This window comes from Tenrec ecaudatus, chromosome 2 (assembly GCF_050624435.1).
Source record: "Tenrec ecaudatus isolate mTenEca1 chromosome 2, mTenEca1.hap1, whole genome shotgun sequence".
NCBI classification, from domain to species: Eukaryota; Metazoa; Chordata; class Mammalia; order Afrosoricida; family Tenrecidae; genus Tenrec; species Tenrec ecaudatus.
The window spans coordinates 94304394-94323013 of record NC_134531.1 but is presented as its reverse complement, the minus strand read 5'-3'; the positions used below and the strand labels follow the sequence as shown (position 1 = coordinate 94323013).

The following is an 18620-nucleotide window of genomic DNA, read 5'->3' as shown; positions in this document are numbered from 1 at the left end:
TCTAACATTCTTCTCTCCTTAGAGTTACTTTGTTTTTCTCCTGGACTTTTTGCAGGTCCCCTTAAAGCCTCATCCCATCATCTGGCCCCCATCGAGGATAGCACACTCCTTAGGTGGGCACTGTCCTCCCCATGGAAGTGCAACGGAGGACAGAGAATCGGCCCTTCCGGCACAGCCCGCCCCCTCCCCTGAGAACACTACGCTGCTGTGCTTAGGAAAAATCTAGTAAATGGCTCCTGGCAGAAAGACACTCCCTTGAAAGCCAAGAAGAGCACCATGTTTAGCAGGCAGAGCTAGAATTGGAAAGGATTCTGTTAGAATCGCTTCAAAAGCGCACTCGCTGCTTCCTGGCTCCGTGCACACCAGCCATGCCCTGTGGAAATGCAACCCGACCGATGTCCTTCATCACGAGAACACTCACCCACTCCACCCTCCTCAAACAAAAAAAGAGAAGGATATGTGCAGGCAGCCCCCAAATCATACATATAAACGGCTAGTAGACATCCGTGGAAGCTAGTCTTTCTAGTAACTCAGAGCAGCAAAACAAACAATGAGTGCCTTCTTGACAGATCAGGGGGAGCCATTGACGAGTGCGGAAGACGGGCCAACAGTGCTGAAGGAGGGTTGGCTTTAAGTTGCCTTCCCAGCTTTTGAGGGATTTCATCCTTAATTTGTCCCTTCTCCATGGGTGCAGAGGTGAGCAGGGGCCACAGATGCTTGTGGAAAGAGGAAAGACCGCGTTGCTGGCTGGACACGGTCAGAGGAGGGTTATGAGAGGGGAGTGCTTCTTTGTAACTCCCAGCCCTCTGCAGAAGACCAGCTTCTTGGTAATATCTGCTGATACCTGTTTTCCACGGAGACTTTGGGCATTCAACCACCGTTCGTAGAAATATGCATCCCTAGAATATTGTCAGAGGGCTAGTGATCGGACAATTTTTACTCAGTGTCATGTAGTCAGCTTTGACCCATAGAGACCATAGGACTTGTATGTTTCTGAGACTGTAATTCATTACAGGAGTAGAGAGACGACTTTCTCCCTCGGCCTGGTTGGTAGTTTCAAACTGCTGACCTTACAATTAGTATGCCAATGTGTTTTGCCACCAGGGCTCTTAGTGACTTAATAAAAGTTCTCAAATTTTTTAAAATAACTAATCCTTTGACTTTGCAATTGGAAATTTTCACATTACAGCCCACTGCTATCTAGTCATTTCCACCCAGGATAATTCCATTTTAGTCCCTCAGGGACGGTAGGACGTGTGACGGGGTAGAAATGTCCTTCACAGGGTTTTCATTGGCTGATTTTTCAGAATCAGACCTCCAGGCCTTTCTTGCGTAGTGCCTCTGGGTGGACTGGAAATGCCAACCTTTTAGTTAACAGTTTGTGCACCACATAGGGAATCCAAAAGGAGACATCAAGACCTGTATAAGATCAAATTCTTTACAGTGTTGCTGCTAATGGTGCTTAAAAAGAAGAAAATTAAAAAACTGAGAAACCAATTTATCATCTAAAGCTGAAACCCAAGATGGATATTTTTGGAAATTCGCATGTGGCACTGCCAACCCCGTGACTAAGGGCTAGTGTCTTCCTTCCTCTTCTTTTGGAATAAGAGGAAATCACTGAAATCGGTTCTCTTTGACAAAAGGATGGTGGATCAGGCTGGATTGTTGTTGTTTTTGTTTTTTTTTAACTGTGCTTTTGTTGTGTTCTGGTTTTGCTTGCCCATTGTTATTTGGTACCAGTGAGTCAGTGCCAGCCGCTAATGATCCGCGTACAACAGAACAACACGCTGCCAGTCTTGTGCCAGCCTCATCATTGTGGTCACGTCTGCTTGCCCATCACCATCCATCTACCATCACATCAAGATGGCAGTTGGTGTTTTCAGGAAGCCTGGTTCCATTTCTATTGACTCTGGCTCCGGCTGGACCATTTCATGGAGAGCAGCTTGAACTTCCAAACGTTTGCACCCTTTGTGCAGTATCTCCCTGATGGTCACACTGACCTAATGCATTTATCGACCCAGTAAATATAGGCTTACTGGCTATTTGAGTTGGCTGTTTAAACCAATAATTCCCTGTGGCTATTAGAATAACAGGCCGCTGGCAAAGAAAAGGCATGTGGGTATTCCAGTGATCAATAAAAGAGGACTAGAGCACGGCACCAACCAACAGAGGCAGCTGGTCTAGTCTCTTAGTTGAGAGTGAGAATCTTATTCCAACATTAAATTCCATTCCCCTCAAGTTTTCACGATATGGACGAGTACTTCTGTAATAATTGAGATGCCAGACACACCGAGAGACGCAGGATATCCAGCTGATAGATGTTTGTCTTTTTTCTTTTACCTTTTTATTGTGAATTGGATGCAGGTTTGCCGAATAGATCGCCAATTTCACTTTCAACAACTCATATCCCTTTTCCTTCAGCCCATCCTTTGCAATCCCCTCAATAGACCATCCCTCGTCCCACTTCCTCCATACGTTTCCTGTTTCCGTTCCTTCATCTTTCCTAGCCCTCTGAATTTTGTCCTTTGGAAAATGCTGCCTTTCTGATGTGAAGTTGCTAAGGATTCTACCACAGGACTGAGTCCCATTCCAGACCCAAAGGTTCGTGTACCGCCAGGGCTGTCTGCTGCCCCTGTGGGGAGTTAGCCGTGTCTTTGGGTGGACTACAGGAGCTTAGCTCCAACACTTCTTTTTAAACTGCTCTGAGAAAAGGAGGAATGGCATGGGGGAAGCTCATTTGCCAAGAAGATTAGTACACAGAGGGATTTCAAAAGTTCGTGGGAAAAAAAGACGGAACTTTTTGCAGCCCTCTCCTGTTTTTGTAGTAAGCTTCTCTACACAGAATATCCACTACTAAGAAATAGCTACCCGTCTCCGTGTAATGCTGTGCTACGACGGCGGGGGGGGGGGGGTGGTTAGAAAACCAGGGGGGTTAGTAAACCAGAAGTGACATCTAACAATATTTATGTAACAGTGCTCAAGCTTTGGGCCTTTAGAATATCATTGTTTTTCAAGTAGCACTGCCAAGAAATATAAGCTGCTTTATACTTTGTTCCAGCAATGCCTGAATATTAGTGCTCTTGCAACGTGACTTACTACTGCCGATGTTCACCTTGAATGACTGGGTGGGCAAGGGTTGCTCAGGTCTCTCCATTCTCAAGTACTGCCTTCCCTCCCTCTTCCTTACTGTGTGGTAAGGATCTCGCTATGCACAGCCCCCTGCAGAGGGGAGCAGTGATGCTCCATCTCCTCTGGCTGCATGTCACAGGAATCATTTGGAGTCCTTCTTCACGGGAGATTTGTCTCTTCGCCTGCGTTTATTTATGCATGTAGTCATTCATTTAAATAATGGATGTTCAGAGATTTATTTTAAACCGAGGGTTATAATCAAATTCTACGTTTATTTTTGTTGCTCAAACTCTATTTTAATAACATCTATCAGGGGTTAGGAGTCCTGGTGACATAGTGTGTTATGTGTTGGACTGCTAACCTCAAGGTCAGCAGTTCAGATCCATCAACAGCACCTCGGAAGAAAGATGAGGCTTTCTTCTCCTGTGAAAATTGACAGCCTTGGAACCCCAAAGGTACAATTCTGTTCTGTTCTATAGGGTTGTGGAGAGTCAGAATCAACCCAATGGCAAGATGTAAATTTTTTATTTTGGTATCTGGGTTTACAAAGATGTTAAGTATTGAGGTGAAATCACAATATTAACTGAGGTCTGTTTTGACAGTGTTCGTGGGCAGTTCCGTTTTGATGTTTTGGCTGAACTTTGAAAAATAGCTTGCTATTTGCACAGCTGAATGTCTGAGATCCTGCTTGAACTACAGATGTGTACCTGTGACCCTTTTATTGTTTGCATGACAAAATAAAGATGGGTGACTATATTAGACAGGGTTCTCTAGAGAGATAAAATCAGATTGCTGATAATTATATTTATATACATTTATAAAGATAGATATGTAACACAAAAAATGAACTGTTAAATTATATACAGATAGATATATAATACAAGAAATGAACAGTTAAGTTATAAAGCAGTACAAATGGCTCAGTGCAACGCACTCCCGTGAGAGAGTTGTGAGACACTGGCAGTCCTTCAAGTCTTGAGGGCCACCAGGGAGTCCTCTGTAGAGAGAGCTAGGCTATCCCAGCACAGGCAGCAAACAGCATGGCAGGTCACCAACTGTCAGTCAGGTCACCAACCATCAGTCCCCAGCTCCAGAGATGTAAATTCCAATCATGTGGTCTTAAAGGGACCTCAACTTAGAGCGACACAGTTCACAGACTAGGCGTCCCACAGGTAGTGTAGCCTGCAAATTGAGGCACAGACAAGCAAGGCAGCCACACACTCGTCCGATGATCAAAGAGCAAGAGACAAGAAAGGAAGGCGAGGTTCACCGAGCCATTTATCTCTTCGCCCTTCAATTAATCCCACTTGTGTTTATTGGCCAGGCTGGCACAATAAACTAACTATCTTAGCAACATTTGAAACGTGTATGAAAGTGAGAGTGGCAGGTTGATATGCTTTACCTCTGTGGAGACTTTTGCTGAGTCAGAGCAAATTCATGAAGCTTAGTTCCCTAGAATCCTTAGTACAGGTGTCAAAGTACAGAAGCAGCAGTCTTTAAACACTTCGAACCATACAGAGCATTCATTTGTAGGAAACAGAGAAATATCTGATGAGAAAAACTGTCTTTCACCCCGGCATCCACAGAGTAACTGTTGTCAACATGAACAGGCTGTTATACTTCCTCCGTGTGTACTTAACCTATTTAACTGACTAGTATCATCCTATATGCAGTTTGCATCCCAGGTTCCCCCCTCACTATTTTCCCATGTTACTTAAAAGATACTCGGTCAGAACCATCACTCAGTGTCTGGAAGAGAACAGAACTGAGAAGTAGGAGGTTAGGGCAAGGATAGGTCATAGGAATTTGCATTGACAGAGCGTAGAAAAAGTTAACCATAGAGACATTTTGGAAGGAGATTTTGTAGATTCGGATGACTGTATGCAGCGTGGGGGGAAAGGAGTCATCGCTGCTGTTAGGTTTTCTCGCAGGCATCCCACCGCTAGAAGCTTCAACCCACCTGCAGAGCAAAGTCAAGAAGAAACGGGTTAGAAGAGGAGAGAAATTCCCATTTAAAGCAAACAAATTCTGCATGTTATGTTTTTCATGGTGGCATTTAAATTTTCCTTGAGAATATCTCCAAGTTAGAGTAGAACTGTTAGGAGGGAAAGGTTGTATTAAAATGTCTTTCTGTGTTCCCACGCCACAAATTCTATGCTGGGCATTGAGTAAGGTGTTAATAAATACCAAGTGAATTAGTCGGTGTGGGATTAAACTGCGGTTGAAGACGTTGGTAGATTTGGGATGTTCAGGGGTGATTGGTGGGGATTATTTTCCAAAATTTGCTAATTACCTGCTTAAAAAACTTAAATTTCCCATAGTTTCTCCTAAGAAAATTAACTTTTGGAATATAATAAGTAGTGACCTTCCAGAGCTTTTTCATATTTGTTTAAAATATGTTTATATAATTTTAATGGAAGGATTGATAGAATATCCATATAATGTAGAACCTGATGGAAACACTAAAATGCTTGCCTCTTTGATTACAACCACCCCCCACCTCCACCAGAATTAACTTGAAAAGGGGTAATGACATTTAAAAGCCCAACTTTTAAAAAAATTTGTAATTCACAAGGGGGGAAAGTGAACATTGTAGAATTATGTCAAAAGAGGTAGGCATTATATAAAGATGCAGAAATAGATCTATGTGCATATACTTATATGTTAAGTTTTAAGTTAACTGACACATTGGGCCTCTACTCAAGTCCTCCCTCAATGCAAAAACACTTTGTTCTAATAACCCAGCATTCTGTGATGCTCACCTTCCTGACACAATCACTGAAGACAGCATGGGTGTATAAGCAAATGTGGTGGGCAAAAAACAACAACTGATGGTGCCCGGCTATCAAAAGAAACAGCATATGGTGTCTTAAAGACATGAAGGTAAAAAATCAGTCATCTAGCTGAGAAGCAACTAAGCCCACATGGAAGAAGCACACCAGCCTGTGTGATCATGAGGTGTCAATGAGATTAGGTATCAGTCATCAAAGACCCAGAACAAAAAAATCATATCAATGTGAATGAGGGGGAGAGCAGCATGGAGACAAAAGCCCATCTATAGACAATTGGACATCCCCTTACAGAGGGGTCACAAGGAGTTGATGAGCCAGTCAGGGTGCAGAATAACACCAGCGAAACATACAACTTTCTCCTAGTTCTTTAATGCTTCCTCCCCCCACTATCATAACCCCAATTCTACCTTACAAATTCAGTTAGACCAGAGCATGTACACTGGTACAGATAAGAGCTGGAAACAGAGGAAATCCAGGACAGATGAACCTCTCAAGACTAATAATGAGAGTAGCATACCAGGAGGGTAGGGGGGAAATTGTGGGAGAAAGGGGGAAACAGATCACAGTGATTGACATATAACACCCCCCCCCATCAGGGGGATGAATAAAAGAAAAGTGAGTAAAGGGAGACAGAAGATGATGTAAGATATGAAAATAATAGGTAATTTTTAATTTATGAAGGGTTCATGATGGAGGAAGGGGGAGGAGGGAGAGGGAAAAATGAGGAGCTGATACCAAGGGCTCAAGTAGAAAGAAAATATTTAAATATTTTGAAAATGATGATGGCAACATATGTACAAAAGTGCTTGACACAATGGATGGGTGGATGGATTGTGATAAGAGCTGTAAGAGCCTCCAATAAAATGATTTTTTTAAGAAGAAGGCACATATATGCATTTAAAGCCTTTTAATTATGATCTTGGTGAAGAATATTGGAGCTACCATGGACTCCCAGAAGAATACACAAATTGGTCTTGGAATATATGCAGCCAGAATACTCCTTGGAAGCAAGGGTAGTGGACTTCAGACTTGTTATCGAGAAGATCCAATTCCTGGAGAAGGAAGGCATGTTGGCAAATTAGAAGGTCAAAGAGAAAGACCTCCAATGAGACGGACTGATACAGTGACTGCCACAGTAGGCTCAAACATACACATAGTTGCAACAGGGATGCAGGACCAGGCAGTGTTTTGTTGTCTTGCATGGTCTCTGTGAGTCAGAGGTGACTCAAAAACCCTCAACCACCACCACCACAATGTATTCCAAGAGGAAGAAAATAGGCCCCTAGAACTCAGAAGCCATCCTTCTGCTGCACAGCAACCTGATGATAAAACGAGGTCTTGTAGCTAGGTCTCTGTGTCCTGACTCCAATAATCCTCCCTTGATCTGTAATACTTCTCCTTATCACCTGCCCTCAGATAACTACCTTCTATTTCAATCAGTCCTTATGTTTACAGAGCACTTTAACATAAGGTATTTCATAATCCGTGTGCATAGATTAGCATACAGAGGTGAAGATAAGGTTTTATTTTGCTTTGTTTTGACTGAAATTAGTTGATAATGCTTGTGTTTTTATAATCACAAGTTGCATCTTTTTTTTAACGTGTTCTCATATTCTCTTTTAAGGTGCAGTCTTGACTGTACTTCTTCCAAGATAGATTTGCTCATGCTTTTGCCAGACTGGTACAATCAATATTTTTGCCAACCCCATAATCCAAAGGTTTCTATTCTTCTTCAGTCTTTCTTAATCATTTTGCTAATTTCCCATACATCTGCAGCAGTTGAAAGTGCCATGGCTTGCCTCACGCACCTCTTAGCCAAGCTGCGTCTTGTAACAAAAATAGTTTAACTGGTTATATGATTTAATTCCAAAACAGAAGAGGTTTGAGCCATTGTATGTAGGGACAGAGAAGAGGGACTTTTATTTGCTTTCCTTTGGCCCGGGTTATTTTATGTAGCGTATATGTAGGTGGAAAGGTTATTGGGGGGAATAAAAACAATGCTTCAGGGAGCAGTCAATGTGGCATTGAATAGTCAGTGTGGTGGGAGGCCCGGGAAACAAGCTGGGAATGCAGAATTGTGTACTTCTTTCAGCAGCGATCAAATGTTGCCATTTGATGTGCCTGAGCATTTGCAAACCTATTTTGTTTGTTTGGGGCTATTGGAAAATCAACATTTAAGCATTCATCCCACTGTCTAGGTTAGCTCTAAAAGAAATGAGAGTGCGGTTCTGAGAGTCAGACCTTGCTGCTTCATGCATCCTGCTGGACAGCTGAAGACTAACAAGCTAGAGTGTCACTGCGTAGCCCAGCTGACTCGGAATCTTCCCCATTGACGCCCACTTTCCCTGGGGAATTATTAATGGCACTCCCTTTCATGAGCCATCGTTTGCATGATGAAATATTTGGCACTCAGTACAATCTTGTTCCAATTCTTGTTAGAAAATCTTCATGAAAACATAAAGCTTTTGTTTTTGTTGTTTTTGTAGGGTGCTGCAAAATTCATTCCAACTCAGTAGTTCCTCTGTACAAGAGACCCTGTGTATAATACTTGCCCGCTCCGGCACTCTGCTCCCAATTGTTGCTATGTTTAAACACTAACAGCAGCTGTGTCCATCTGTCTTAGGGAAGGGCTTCCTCCTTTTAGCCTACTATTTTATTAAGCACAATGGTCTTCTCCAAGGACGAGTCCCTCTGGAACACATGTCCAAAATATGTAAGATGAAGTCTTTGCCATCCTCGTATCTAAAGCATATTCTGTCTGTACTTCTTCCAGGACAGATGGCCAATCATATTCATCCACACTGGAAATGAAAGGCATCAATTCTTCTTCGGTCTTCCTCATTGTTTTCCAGCTTTTGTAGACAAATGCAGTGATTGAAAATACTATGGCTTGAGGCTAGTGCAATTTCATCCTACAAGTGATAGTTTTGCTTTTTATAAAAATACTTCAAAAGAGGCTTCTGCAGCACATCTGCCCAATGCAACACATTGTTTGATTGCTTGACTGCTGGTCCCATAGGTCTTGATAGTGGATCCAAGTAAGATGGAATCCTTGACAACTTCAATTCTCTCTGCCCATTGGTCTACTTGTGAGGATGTTTGCTTTCTTTATACTGAGCTGTTATCCATACTGAAGGATGTGGTCTTTTATCTTTATCAGCAAGGGCTTTGAATTTTGAATCCTGATCTTTGTCAGCAAGCAAGGTTGTCATCTGCATATCACAGGTTATTAATGAGCCTTCCTCCAAAATGGATACCTCATCCTTCTTCCTATTGCCTTGCTTCCTGAATTATGTCTTAGCTTACAGGTTGCTAAGTAACTCTGATGCACACCTTTTCTGATTTTAAACCAGAAGTTTTCCATCCTTAATATCTTAGCAACTCAAGTGCACTGACCTTATGTGACCCTTCAGTGGTCAGTTGGCACCTCAATGCTGATTTCAATGTACCTGGCAGAAGGTGAAAGGTGGGAATGATTTCCCCCTGTGGCCTCTCTGTGCAGCTCACTCTCCCAGAGAAATGCCTGTTCGCAGACAGCTCATGGATCTTTAATCCTGGTACATGGGTGATTGTTTTTGTCAGGCTCACTCTCATGACTTTTATTTTTCACTCTCTTGTTATAATAGTGAAAGGCTCACTTAGGCTGCCTCCTGTGGGTGTAGGTAGGGTGAGAACGTTATCCGGAATCACACAGATCTCAAAGAGCCTGGTGCCTTCTGAATGCCCTTTCCTGTTCATATTCTTCTAACTGACAGCATCTGTTCCCTGAATTTGGCTTGCATGCGGGCCACCAAGGCTTCTCTGGTTTGTTTTTATGAATCTCTGCCTTGGGCAGCTTCGGTAAAGCTTCTCCTCTCTATGAGCCTTAGTCCAGATCACCATTCGTCTAAGTCACCACCTAGATCATGGACCACGATCTCATGTTCTCGTCAGTTCAGGTCCCAATGCTAGTTACCAGCTGTGAACGCAAGGGAAGGAGGTTAAGTGATGTCCACTCGCTAAGTATTGTATGCGTCACCATTCTGTCTCATACCAAACTCTGAGAATGTTTAACAAAGTTAACTGTTCCCACTACTTCGTCCCTTAATTAATTAATTTACTATATTTACTGAGAACCTATTTCTTTTTTTAAAACATTTTATTAGGGGCTCATACCACTCTTATCACAATCCATACATATACATACATCAATTGAATAAAGCACATCTGTACATTCTTTGCCCTAATCATTTTTTTAACATTTTATCAGGGGCTCATACCACTCTTATCACAATCCATACATATACATACATCAATTGTATAAAGCACATCTGTACATTCTATGCCCTAATCATTTTCAAAGCATTTGCTCTTACTAGCAACTCTCTACTAAGGACCAGGGAGGTGTCAGAGGTCCACCTGTACATAAAAAAAAATGTATGTTATGTTTCCCTCCCAGAGCTTACAACAGGGAAGGCATGCATTAAAGTAATCACAGGGATAATTCATTCATAATCATGGTATTGAGTGCTGGGATGGGCTACTTCCCTTATTAGAAATAGAGTTGACTAGGACAAACAACATGTGGGACATGCCATTCCAAATATTTTAAATGATACAGGGATAGGCTCATTTGAGACATTTCTGTAACATCTTTCCTAAGATATCGTTATGTTTTGAACTCAATAAATATTTTTAAAATGTATACACACATGCATACTATAAAAGACAAGCATAGAAAGAGTGGTGAGGATGGTGCAGGACCAGGCAGTTTTTCATTCTCTTGGGCATAGGGTCGCTATGGGAGGGAACCAGGTTCATGGCACTTAACAACAACATACATATAACATATATATCCATATATATATATTTACTTCTCCCATTTCTCCATTATCAACCTACCAATTTTCTTCTTGAAACCTTTGCAATGTTACAAAGAGCCTGAGGGGTGATGTTTCTAGACGGACTTAAGTTCTTGATGTCTCTCTTCCGTTTTATAGTTTGTAGAGGTGAGAGTATCTTTGGAAGAGAATACAGTGGTGTTCTGGAACTTGCTACTTCTTATTCACGTTCTCTATCATTGGCAAAACTGACCTCCCAGGAACTCTGTTTAAACTCCCATGTGATTCATATATGCTTCTACCACATCTTGTCAGCTAACAAATCACTTGACTGAATCTCCTCCACATCTCTCAATCTTATGTTGCACTTCCTTCACCACTGATCAGATATGACCCTTGTGACTTACAAAGATTGTGATAAAAACCTTTTTGGGATAACTTCTATATTAATCAGGTTTTCTGATTAATATAGCCTGATAAGCTGTGGTATGACATCAAGAACATTAATGGGTAATTTAAAGATATGAAAGAAAAAAGAGATCCAAGTGGATGTCAGAAGAAACTGAAACTTGAACTTGATTGTGGAGTAGCTAATGCACTCGGAAGAAATGATGAAGTCAAAGCCCTGAACAGAACACATCAAAGGGAAGCTCAAGAAGCCAAAGCCAAATATGACAATAAAATTTGCAAAGGCCCTGAGCTAGAAAACAAAGAAGGAAAAATATCAGCATATCTTAAACTGAAAGAACTATAAAAAATCAAGCCTAGAGTTACAATATTGAAAGACTCTATGAGTAAAATATTGAACAAAGCAAGAAAACTCAAAAGAAGATGGAAAGAATACACAGAGTCACTGTACCAAAAAGAATTAGTCAACAGTCAACCATTTCAAGAGATAGCATATGAGCAAGAACCAATGGGACTGAGGAAGAGGTCAAAACTGAACTTAGGCATTAACAAAAACCAAGACTCCAGAAATTAATAGAATGCCAAAGGAAATGTTTCAAGACACTGATGAAGCACTGGAATCATTTCAGAAACACACACCAGATTCAGAAGATGACATGGAACAAGGGACATCATTACTGCTGTCGAATGGAGCTTGGCTGAAAGCAGAGAATACTACAAATGTATTTGCTTGTGTTTCATTGACTATTCAAACTCATTTGACTCTGTAGATCATAAAAAACTATCAATAGTCTTGAGAAGAATGAGAATTCCAGAATATTTCCTTCTGCTCATGCAGAATTTGTACATGGATCAAGAGGCAGTTGTGTGCACAGAACACAGAAATGCTGCAAGTTTTAAAAGCAGGAAAGGTGTGCATCGGGGTTGTACCCTCTCACCATAATCATGCAATGTGTGTGCTGAGCGAACAGTCGAGAAGCTGGCCTATATGAAGAAGAGCATGGCATCAGCATTGGAAGAAGGCTTATTAGCCACTTGCAATATGCAGACGACACAACCTGGCTTGTTGAACTTGAGAAGAAATTGAAACGCCTGATGAAAATCAAGGATTGCCACCTTCAATATGGATTACCAGTCAATGTAAAGAAAAACTTTATATCTGCACATCTGAGCTAACAGGTAACATCATGATAAATGGAGAAAAATGCAAGCTGTCAAAGTTTCAGTCTTACTTAGATCCACAATCAATACTCATGGAAGCAGCAGTTAAGAGATCAATGCATTGGGTAAAATTTCTGTAGAAGATCTCGTAAACTGATGAAAAGCAAAGATGTTAAAAAAAGCCAGTCAGGGTGCAGTATAGCAATGATGAAACCTGCAAGTTTCTCCTAGTTCCCAAATGCTTCCTGCCCTCAACCGCCCCTCCCCCCCCCACTATCATGATCCCAGTTCTACCTTACACATCTGGCTAGACCAGAGGATGTACACTGGTACAGATAGGAACTGGAAACACAGGGAATTCAGGGCAGATGACCCCTGCAGGACCAGTGGCGAGAATGGCAATACTAGGAGGATGGGGGAAGGGTGGAGTGGAAATGGGGAACCGATTACAAGGATCTACATATAACCTCCTCCCTGGGGGGTGGACAACAGAAAAGTGAGTGAAGGGAGATGGCAGACAGTGCAAGATATGACAAAATAATTATTTATAAATTATCAAGGGTTCATGAGGGCGTGGGGAGCGGGGAGGGAGGGGAAAAATGAGGAGCTGATGCCAGGGTCTTAAGTGGAGAGCAAATGTTTTGAGAATGATGCTGGCAATGAATGTACAAATGTACTTTACACAATGGATGTATGTATGGTGGATGTATGTATGGATTGTGATGCATTGTATGAGCCCCTAATAAAATGATTAAAAAGAAAAAAGAAAAGCAAGGATGTTTCTCTGAGGACTGCGGTCTGCCTCAGCCAAGTCATGATGTTTTCAATTTCTTCATATGCATATATAAGTTGGAAAATGAATATAATGAAGACCGAAGAAGGAGAATCCATTTGATTTATGGTGCTGGTAGAGAATATCTTGGAAAGTACAGTGCCAGAAAGCTTGGGAAAGTTTCTACAGCAGTGGTATCCCTTGCTAAGCAGCGTGTGAGAAACAGACACCGTCATGTTTTTGGTAGGAGTAGAAACTATGTAAGCCTTTTATTTTACAGAAGTAAAAGCACAAAATTAAAAACACCTAAACATTCTGTACATTGATTAGGGAAAAAATAATACAACAACAGGAAAACATGATGTTTGCCTTAACTTAAAGACTAGAACTTAAAAACCAAGCATCAGAAAAGCAAATCTAATGCACATTCCAAATTTATGTCTATATTGTAAATTGTTATTGTTGGTAACCTCAAAGAGTTAGAGAAATTTGATCCATGGGGTATATGCAAGGAAATGAATTTATCTTTCTGTTGTGTGAAGGGCTGATCCTAATCAGTGGTATGAGAAATTAAACAAAAGAGACAAATGGTAGACATAACTCAGAAAGGGAGTGGGTAGAATTGGGCAACTGTTTCATTGTGAGTGCGTGACAAATGAAGTCAAGGATGTCTACGATTGCTAGCCTGAGTGACTGAGGACCATTGCCACCATTCCCTGGAAGTGAAAGAGTCTACCTATCAATGGACATTACACTGTTTCCTGTTTGAAACACTATTGCTCCTATAGGAAAGCTTTTTATCTTGGTCTTGAGACTTTAAAAATATTTCATTAAAAGAGAAAATGAATTATATTTAAGTAAATGTTTTAAAATATCTTCTTTATAGTTGTATTTTGTGTGAATTATAGAACCGAAAGAGCCAGAGTGGTGTGTATTATTTTACCTAACTCGTGCATAGCATTCCAAAATGAAAAAATTTTTCATTTTGAATTGAAAAAAAAGGTAATTAGAAGGAAATAATTTTAAATTATCTTGAACATGTGAAGAAAAAATGTAAACTTATTTCTTTATTCAAAGTGACAAAGACTATAATTGTTACTATGTTTCTTTTATGTTGATTTAATGTAGTTTATTCATCTTTCAGGTGTGCTTGTACTCAATGCCTAGGTAATGAATAACAGTATGTTATTGCTAAAAATAAACTAGAGAAATTTTTTAGCTTTAGAAATAGCCGTGTCCTCTCTTCTATACCAAGAAGCATTGGGAATTTAGCCCCATTGAGAATATACCTCTTGAAAATGCCGTCAAAATGCTGGCTAGACTTACATCTCTAACACAGCATATTTTATACAGGGGCCAAAGGCAGGAGCGTATAACCCCTTAGTATTAGCTCTGTTGCATGGATTAATGAGTCAACAATATCACTTAAATAAATCATTTTAGTTTTCGCTTTTAGTTAGTGGAAATTCCACAGTGTTCTCACACACTTTTCTTCTCCATTCTTCACTAGTGATGCTTTTGACTTACGGACTCTGGCTATGTTAGTGTTTCTCCATTGAATTACGGTGCTGTTGGGAAGCATTGGACTGCTAACTGCAAGCTGGGTGGTTTAAACCCATCAGCAGCTCAATGGGAGAAAGACGAGGCTGGCTGCTCCTTAAAGATTTCCTCAGGCGTGGCAACTTCATCTAGATTCTAGAGCCACTGTGTGTTGGAATTAACTCAGTGACCATGGGTGGGTTGGTTCGAGTTTGCTTTGCGCAGGCATTGTTTTCCATATTACATTTTTATATCTCATATGATTTAAAATACATAATTCCACAAGTTCCGTGTTTCTTTTTTGAGCCTAAAGTATTTCATGAATTTCGAAAGCCTAATCAAGTGATCACAGTATTGTATGAAACAGATGATTTAGTTTATTGATTAATCCTTATTGCTTGGGTTCTATTCCAGACGGTCGGCCACTGAAGGAAACAGAGCACTGGAAATGCTTGTCATCCTTTGTATATTTCCTCTTTTCCAGAAAATAAACCCCGCTGGAACCAGTAATGCAGATGTCCCTTTGGCTGACCCCGGCATGTACCAGTTGGACATCACATTGAGAAGGGGTCAGAGTTTAGCTGCTCGAGATCGTGGCGGTAAGAATGACTTCAACTAGCACTCAGTTCTAATGTGATCACGGCAAACCTTGCTTTCTTTGTGGTTGCTTACATGAACTAAACATCAGCTCTAAGTTTTAGAAGATTAGATTCAAAGACCGGTTTTGGAAAATTATTTGGACCGTAGAAGAAAAGGTTTAGATACAAGTTCTAATACGGAAAAATTCCCAACTCAGGTCCACACCAAGGTGCTAACAAATTCAATCTGCATGACCTAAAACAGGGACGCACCGATCAAGTAGATGATGAGCATGGATATTTGAAATCAGCTTTTGGTAGGCCCCCAATTCTTCTTGCTCTATAGGTTTGTTCAGCTGAATCTGCTGAAATTTCAGGGTCCAGGACTTATATCTCAATAAAATTTGGGGGGTTCTCTGTAGATGATCTTCTGTGACTTGATTGATGCTGACAGTAACCTTGTGTTAGATTAAATTCAGGTCTTCAGGGGTTCATTGAAATCTAAAATCAGTAAGATATTCATTGGGGATGAAATTCCAAATCCAAAAGTAATCTCTTGTGGACTAGGCTGGACCACACAGAGGATTCCTAGAAGACTAGGTAAGAAACAGGCAAGTTATCAAACCTTAATAGACTATGGAGCATCTTTTGCCAATTGGAGATACCAACTGCACTGAACCCGGGGAACCTGAGGGTCCCAGCCTAAAAGAAAATGAACGGGGGTGTGATTCCTCCTACTAGGTGGGAGGAGAGCTTGTAAATCTATCCCAACTCATTCTCAGATAACCTGGAGCCATTCAGCCTACAATCTTGTTTTCTCATTTTTAAATAAAGCGGAAGGAATCACACTAGAGCTGCCGTATGTAATTTCCATCGATTGTCTCTGTAAGGAAAAAAGGGAGAAAATAATATAATAGTGGGGTATTTTCAGAGTAAACAATAATTACTGAAGAAAACGTAAGAACTATCATAACATTTATAATGAGTGAAGATATAGTTGGGAATACTAGAATTTCAACACATGGGAAAATTTCACAATTAGCCATTTGACTTAATAGTGGATGATAAATATTTGTTGAACTGCCCATCTCAAAAGATGTTACAGATTTATGAAAGTTAATGATACTAATAAATAATATTAATATATTTATATGAAATATGGGGTTTCGGGTTGTTTTCAAAGTGCTCAAGTGTATTACACCATTTAATTAAAAAAGATATTGTACCAGGCATTGGGAGATAGTTTACCTTAGAATGCAAATATCTACTAAAATATTGTTTATTAGAGCATTTTTTTGTAATTTTTAAATGTTGGAAATATCTGTAAAGACGAGAACTCATGACTAAACCATAGCACACATGGATGACCGGAAGAATGAGCGGCTCTTTGTAGGGAGAACAACCAGAATGCTCCTCCGGAGCCAGGATGGAGAAGCTTCATCTCATCAACTTTGGACATATTATGAGGAGGGACCAGTCCTTGGGGAACAACATCACACTGGCTAAAGGAGAGGTCAGCAGAAAAGAGGCAGGTCCGCATAAGAGGAATTGACACGGTGACTGCAGCACTGGGTTCAAGCACACCAACTCTTGTGAGGATGACACTACGGGGTCAGGCAGCGCTTCATCCTGTTGTGCACCGATACTTTGTACATTGATGCTCCGAGCTAGAGACAACTTGACGGCAGCTAACAGCAGTAACAGCATGACGTACATGACAAATGGACTGACGTGCTCTTGGTGGTGCCTCCGAGTTGATTCTGACCCATAGCAACCTCGTGAATTATTGTCATGTCCCTTTGAGGTGTTGGTTGAGGAAACAACTTGAATTAGATTTTGGGTTGGTTGATTCAAATGTATCTTTAGTGATCTATGAATTACATATCCCATTGGATCACTGGGATTTGTGAGTTTAGATAGATGTGATTAGTAGGGTAATTAGATGCAGTTGGATTAGGCAAGAATGCAAAGTAGAAAAGATTGCAGTGATGTAGGAATACAATTTTGAGGATCTGGATTAAAAATGCATATGGAAATGGCGAAAAACAAGAAAATAAGAAAGATAGCTCAGGGGATTTGAGAAAAATTTGATAAAAAACAAAGCCCATTGCTATCAAGTCAATTCTGACTCATAGTGACCCTATTGGACACAGATGAACTACCCCCTTGCGCTTTCAAGGCTGTAAATCATTTAGGAAGCCCTTTGCCATATGTCTCTTTTTTTCATACAAAAACATCACTCATTCGATGTAGCCTAAAACCAAAAACCAAACTCACTGCCACCATGTCAATTCTAGCTCATAGCTACCCATGGGGCAGAACAGCACTGCCTCTGCAGGTCTCCGAAGTGGTAGATTTTGGCTGGAGCAGAAAGTATATTCTGTCTCCTGCGGAGGGGCAGGTGGTTTTGAACCTTTGACTTCAGGCTAGCAGCCAAGTGTGTATACCACTCTGCCACAGGGGCTACCTTGACTATAAAGCAGAGCTTAAATCCAGGATGGTCTGCTCTCAAGATCCTTCACATAAGTATATGGGTAAAGATCCTATTTTTAAAAAGGTCACATTCGCAGAAACCATGGGTTAGAAATTGCATATAGCTTTTTGACAGACAGAATTCAAACGCTAATAATGAAGGCAATCTTTTAACATCCAGTCCTAGGAACAAATGGAAATAACCAAACGTATGATCCCTGTGAACGTATTTATTATGATTCTCTTTATAAGGTAGTTAGACATCCCTGCACTGAAGAGAGAGAACCTGTCACTCCATTCTGAAAGAGCCAAGTCAACTTCGAGTATGAGGTCTCCGGGCTGAAGGAGAGCCCCTAAGAGCTCGAAGTGCACTGCTTCAGGTTGGACTAGGAATTATTATACATATCTGGGGGACAGGAAGCCAAGAGAGCTGGGGAGGCTGTCAGCCAAGGGTTGGACTCTAAGCAGCAACGTCAGTGATTCAAACCCATTAGCAGCTCCTAGGAAGAAAGGTGAGGCCAGTCGCTCCCGTAAAGACAGACAGCCTCGAACCCGTGGAGGAGCTCCATGACTCGGTGTGGAGCTGACAACAGTAGGCTTGGCATTTGGGTTTCTTGTAGGGGTTAGAGAAGCACTTAGCACTTCACTTGCACTTCAGGTCCACTCTCCTCTTCGCAGTAAAACCTCGCTAAGGAGAATGTGTACAGATAGGAGGCTGGGAACATGAGGAATGTGAATTGAAGCATGGTTTTCCAAGAAATTCAGTTTGGTAAAACTGATACATGTTCTGTATTCAGTATGTAAACAAATCACAGGGTCTGCCAACAATTTTGTCATTAGAATGTAACTTATGACAACTCTTGTTAGACGTAGTAGTTTTGCTAAAGTGTGCTGTGAGTCAGGCGAGCTGCTTGGTGTTCACTGCCATTGCATTTCCCCTCATCACACC

At 41.0% G+C, this 18620-nt stretch overlaps 1 protein-coding gene across 4 annotated transcripts in view; it reads left to right on the top strand.

Moving 5' to 3' along the window:
* MCTP1 (multiple C2 and transmembrane domain containing 1) overlaps positions 1 to 18620 on the top strand; it is a 669880-nt gene that overhangs the window by 286324 nt on the left and 364936 nt on the right. For all 4 annotated transcript variants that reach the window (XM_075543074.1, XM_075543073.1, XM_075543072.1 and 1 more), the window contains exon 2: positions 15106 to 15220. In XM_075543074.1, coding sequence (XP_075399189.1) covers positions 15106 to 15220 — 115 coding nt within the window. The remainder of the gene's footprint in view (positions 1 to 15105; positions 15221 to 18620) is intronic.